Source organism: Marmota flaviventris, chromosome 3 (genome assembly GCF_047511675.1).
Source record: "Marmota flaviventris isolate mMarFla1 chromosome 3, mMarFla1.hap1, whole genome shotgun sequence".
Taxonomy (NCBI): Eukaryota; Metazoa; Chordata; class Mammalia; order Rodentia; family Sciuridae; genus Marmota; species Marmota flaviventris.
Window position 1 is genome coordinate 37960808 of NC_092500.1, and position 6205 is coordinate 37967012.

At 41.4% G+C, this 6205-nt stretch overlaps 1 protein-coding gene across 2 annotated transcripts in view; it reads right to left on the bottom strand.

Annotated features, from left to right (window-relative positions):
• Acss3 (acyl-CoA synthetase short chain family member 3) overlaps positions 1-3380 on the bottom strand; it is a 176603-nt gene extending 173223 nt beyond the window's left edge. For both annotated transcript variants that reach the window (XM_071609157.1, XM_027929264.2), the window contains exon 1: positions 3021-3380. In XM_071609157.1, coding sequence (XP_071465258.1) covers positions 3021-3316 — 296 coding nt within the window. In that variant the 5' untranslated portion in view covers positions 3317-3380. The remainder of the gene's footprint in view (positions 1-3020) is intronic.
• Between the last annotated feature and the right edge of the window lie 2825 nt (positions 3381-6205).

A 6205-nucleotide genomic window follows, 5' to 3' on the forward strand; every position in this document is an offset into this window, starting at 1 on the left:
ATGCATGTTTTTCAAGAGAAACTCAAAAGCTTTTTTATTACTCAAAAGCTGTAACAAAAAGTTGTTACAGAAAAAAAATGGATTTCCCATGAACTAGATTAATATTTAAATACTGCCAATTAATTTTAAAACATGAAACAGCATCTGGGTCAAAGTCTATCTGTAGGTTTTCTAACAGCTTGCATCTTGTGAGGTCAGCGTAAATGCTCCCACTCCAAGCCCTCTCACCCATCCTACAACTTATCTTCTGAAATCCAGAAGCAAAAAGCACAGAAAACACACTACAAGAGAACTGGTTTATTATAACTATCTTTCAACAACACTCAGTTCTTTCTGAATTACACTTTAGTTGTGTTATTCCCCACAAAGAAACACCTTTCTCCCCATCTATATGCTATCTCAATGTCAAGTTCAAATGCTAACATTTCCCTAAACAACTTCTTGGACCAAATTAGCTGAAGGGAATATCTCTTCCATATTCTACATTCTACACCCAGTACAATGTGTCAGGCACAGTCCCAGACATTTTCTAAGCTCCTACTTGATCATTAGAAATTGAAGCTATTAATATTCTAATCTTACAAATGAGATCATGGAAGCTTTCTCAAAATAAGTGGCAAAGTTTGGGATAAATTCAAACCTATATGGTTCCAGTGCAGAAGGAAGAATGGGGAATTCATGTGTTGGTCACCTATTATGTGACAAGTGATAATATATTAGGAAAAAAAATCCTTAATAAGAATGACAACACCATTCTGGGGATGGAACCGAGAGGTGCTCTACCATGAGTTCCATCCCCAGCTCTTTTTATTTTATTTTTTTATTTTGAGACAGGGTCTCCCTAAATTGCTGAGGCTAACCTCAAACTTGTGGTCCTCCTGCCTCAGCCTCCTGAGTCACTAAGATTACAGGCATGTGCCACCACATCCAGCTGCCAAACAAAATTATTAGCAAGAATAAATAACACTGCTGAAATAAATTCAGATTCAATGTTTTATTATTATCCACTTTGATCTTCTGCATTGCTGTGAGATAGGTGAGGTTGCATGATTCCAAAACTGCACTGATGAATAATGTGGATCCAGTATTATCAAATGTCAGTGATCTGCAATACACTAATTAAAAAAAAAAAACTTAAAAGACCCCTTTACAAAAATTCTCATTGCAGACAATATTTTATAAACACAAGTTTTAGAAAATTTTAAAACAAGATTTTTAAGAAGAAAAAACTAAAGTTTTTAGAAAGGAAATCTCCAGGTCTTCAATGTCTATTTGCTAGACTACCACTTTCTCTGCATTTCCCTGGGTCTTTGCTGACTCCCACTAACCCTGAAATCACTCAAATCCATCTTTCCTCCATGACTTTTGCTCCTGTCTTAGATTTGGTCTCATGGATTTTAACTTAGGACTATCCCACTGCCTTCTTTACTGAATCTCTGCACATTGGTTTTATGGTAAAAACAGCCACATAAAATAAATAATTACGGTATCATACTTTATGAAAGACACAAATGTACTGAGTCTTGAGAACAAAGTGAGGAAACCACACACTTGGATACGAGGAACACCAGGAGAGTTTCCTGCTTCTAAAATGATTGTGGTGTGAGAATACAAAGAGAGCTATTCTTCCTCTAATATTTATAGGGTGGACTAAATGAGACAAGGTCTTAATCTTTTATTCAGTTAATCCTCAAGCTAGCCATTTGCATTTGAGGAAACTGAGGCACAGAGAGATTAAATAACTTGCCTGTGAACACAGTAACCATGAGAGGCAGACCTCAGATAGTCTGGCCATGAGTCCATGTTCTTAATTTTCATGGCTCCCAGAAAGCAGGGGCTGGTTTCCTCACTGTTGTATACTTAGTGCCTGGTTCACAGTCTGGGTACATGGAATAGGATCAATCAAATACTACTGTAAAAAGAAAAATGGAAATAGAAGGGGCAGGGGCTGAAATTGTAAAGGGAACATCATGTAAACATTCCCCAAACAAACAAGAGAGGACAAGACCTGATGAGGACACAGAACAGGCTCTTGGTGACTCAATTCCAGATTCCCTAATCTGACCTCTCTTCAAAGGAAAACTTGATCTTGTCATTTCCCCAACCTCATTGTTGAGCAATGTCTTTCAAATGACTGCAGATAATCTCTCTTCCTAATGGATAGCAGGTAAGAGCCACTACACTTTTCCGGGCCTAGGCACATAGAAGTCACACTGAATTCTCAGAGACTCAATATCCTAGCAAGTTTGGCATCTGGTCTACAATGTCTACAATGTATCTTGTTTATTGTAATATAAAAATAATGTTTATAACTACTTAATAATTACAACTCTAGAAGAAAACTTCATTCTTACCCTGACTTCTAACAACGCCTGTCCTATATCTGCTTTCTTTCTGTGCACCCCTTGCTGCAGCTCCTTATGGCTTTGTCCCAGATATTTGGCACATCACATAAATTCCTTTCCACTCCAGACCCTGACTCTTTAGCCCCTTCTCCCAGTTTTCCCGCCAACACAATCATTTGCAACAATGTTGCAGGCCACATATCATGGACTTGGGTAATTTCACTTGTCAACTTTGAGAAGACATAGACATCCTTCCAAACCCTACTCAGCTGTGATTTTTATTGAAGTCCTTACCCGACTCTATTCCGTTCCACAGTATGGGGATACTTGGTAATACTTCCATAGTTTGGTTTACATAGTGTCTCTCTAGTTTGTGCTGTGCCTGGAAATAGCCTTCTGTTTTAATCACCTCAACATCCTGAGTGTCACAAAGAGCCCTGCCATAGAGGTAAATCTCCCATTTATGGGAAACTCAGATGACATTGGATAATTGAGCTCCTCCAGAAAAGGCAGGATAGCTAACTATGAGACTATTAAACACAAATGGAAGGTCTGAGTTCATCTCAAATTTCGATTTTCTTTCAGGATAGAACTCCAGAGTTCAAGTCCCAGGAACATAGAACTTTGGGCGCCCAAGAAGTTAGGAGACTTGGAATTGGCCAAGAAGTCACTCACCAACTGGTGGAAGGCGTGTATCTGTTCTCTAGCGTTTTGGTCCAGGGTTTGTACCAGCTGATCTGCTCAGCGGCTTTGCCCCAGAACCTCTCCGGGTCGGCCACCGAAGCAGCGAAGTGGGTCTTGTACTCGCCTCCGCTGGAGGACAGCGCCCGACAGCCCAGGCCCCGCGCGCCGGGGGCCACCAAAGCCCTCCGGGCCGCACCGGTTCCTCGGGCGGAAGAGGACCCCGGCAAGGGCCCCCCGAGTCCCCCGGCGCCTGTGACTTTGCGACATTGCAGCCAAGAAGGCTTCATCACCCGCCCCCCGGCAGTCCCCCACCGCCGCAGGCTGTGCTGCCCGCGGTCCCAAGTGCTCCCGATGGGCAACAACTGGGCTGCTAGCGACCTCTGGCAATCCGAAGGGAGCCAGAGGGAGGCGGGGGAATTCTGAGGTCAGCCCGGAGCCCAGAAGTTTGGAAGTCACACTAGAGTCGCCGGGAAAAACCGACCTGGAGCCACCGAGAAAGCAACAGGCTGGAGTGGGGACCCAACGCGGGTGGGGGGTGGGAGGGTTGTCACTGCGTCTCCGCGGGAGGTGAGCTGAGCCTCCGCAGGAGATCCAGCCCCCACCTGCATTTCCAGCTCCGTGACTTTATCAGAAAAAATCACTGTCAAACGGCTGAGAACATCCTCCCGACTTAGACACACAAGAACTCCTAAGACAACGCCAAAGAAGCCAACTCGATCTCAATTTTCAAACAAGCAAGTTGTGCGCGGCGTCCCTGGTTGGTGGAGGTGGCATCGCCTGGTTCCTACGGCGGAAGCCAGCAAACCTGGGCATTGCAGCAAGGCCCCGATTCACTATTCTTATTTATTCATTTATTTATGTATTTATTGAAAATCCAGCTCAATTCTGGTCGCCAAAAAAACAAACTACTCCAGGGCAACAATTGCTCCAGGATTTCCTGACAGCTGAGGTAGGAGGAGCGGAACGAGGTTGCGCCAGCCAAATTGGGAAGAGCTTGGAGGGGTGATTGACAGGCAGCTGGGGAAGGTAACCCTATTGGGATGGCAAACACCTGCTGACTGGACTCCCAATGGAATCTAGAGGCAGAAGGCCAAAAGGACTAGTTGCATTTCCTCCCTTCCACTTTGTTCCTTTGGAGTTTCTGTGGCCCTTTTTACTGAGGACTAAATATATATATGGTTATGGAATTTGGAGGTGGACAGGTGATGAAATGCTCTGAACTTGATGGTGGTGACTGCTTGCACAACTCTAGACAAACTAAACCCATTGTGCTGTGAATTGTATGATGGCGTGAATTATATCTCAGTAAAGGCTTCTTTCAAAGAAAACAAAACAAAACAAAAAGGCTAAGAAAAGATGAAATGGATCCAACAAAAAAAGGAAGCTGGGAAAATTAAAAGAGAAAGGTGGTGTGAATTATTGTCTGGGGTTGACATTCTTCAGTCTCTGCCGATTTTCCATGACTTCGTGAAATTTGGAAACAATCTTTTCCCTTAATATCATGCCAAGCATATTCTGTTTCCGTGTGACAATATTTACAGTTTTAAATGGAAAGCTACATATTCCAAAATCTGAGGTGAGAAACAATAGATGCCCCTGGCCCTAGAATGGATCATAACTTGAGAATCTGTAAACAAATGATCCTTCAGGAAGAGAATAGGTGAGGATAAAGGCTAAATAGAACAGACATAAATAATGCAAAACAGAAAAAAAAAGTTTCTTTATATAGACACCTCAACTCTTCTCTTTTAACTAGGAGTAAGGCATTTCAGTATCCTTTTTACCACCCCAAATTCTGATGCTGATGGCAAGAGACACTGCCACCACTTATATGCAAAACCTTTTAATCTCATGGCTCACTCCTTCATTCTTCCCAGTCTCTTAACCCTGCTGTCTTGTATACAAGTTCCACTGACCAATTATACCCCATTGGATTCCAGTGGTGTATTCTTCAGTTGAATGAATATTTAACAAAAAATGAGGACCCACATTATGTAAGTTATGGTCTGTTGGGCAAGATGTGAAGGAAGGACCACACAGTTAGTAACTGGTTTCTAGTATTTGTACACCTTGTACTTAGCACTTTAAAGATAATGTCCATTCCTGTGATTCTCATGAGAGTACCATGAAGGGGGAATTCTAATCCCCAAGTTTACAAATAGAGTTTAGAGACAGGTGAGCTTGCTCCAGCCCATGCAGCTATCAAGTAACACTCGGAACACAAACCTTGTTGATGCTCAGTTTCAGAACCAGGAAGTTTTGAATTACAGGTGAGCTGTGACACTAATTATCTGCACATCAGTTGGAGGGCTCAGAAAATGTCCAGTCCAATCCTGTCACTCCAGCATAGTATTGAAATCCATTTTCTTTCTTTTCTCCTCCTTTAACCTGTCTTTGATTGATTTATTTTTAGTGGTGCTTTATAATTATACACAATAGTGGGATTCATTTTGATATATTCATAAAAGCACATAGTGTAATTTGTCTATTTCATCCCTTCTATACCTCCCCACTGTCCCTCTTCCCTTCCCGGACCCCCTCCTCTATACTCTACTACACTCTCTTCTATTTTCATGAGATCCCCCAACATACACACACACATACATTTTTTTTTCTTTTTTCTCTCTAGCCTCCACAAATGAAAGAAATTATAGGACCCTTGGCTTTCTGAGTCTAGCTTATCTAGCTTACCATGGATATCATTTTCTTTCTTTCTGTGCCTTCTCTTGAATAACTTGGGGAATCTGACTCCAAAGACCATTATTTTCATGCCACACTGATTATTTTCTTATTTAAAAATAACTCTATTTTTTTAATAAACTATAATAAGTTGAATACCTACACCCATTTTCCTCATTTGAAAAACCCAACTCAACTGAAAGATAGTGGTAATAGTAAAAAAAAAAAAAAAAAAAAAAAAAAAAAAAAAAAAAAAAAAAATCACAAGTACAAAGAGAACCAACTAGAGAGAACAAAGCAAATGAGAGAATGAAAGACAGGTGAGTGGGAAAAAGGAAATTTAACTGTTTGTGGAGAAGAAAATAAGTGGATTTCCTCTTGTAGAATGTGTAATGTTTCAGGATTTGGAGGCCCTGGTTCCTCTGAATGTTCAGGATGAAGGTTAGGGATTAAAAGCCAGAAAAATGATCAAAAGACTGTATGAAGCAAAGTTAGAT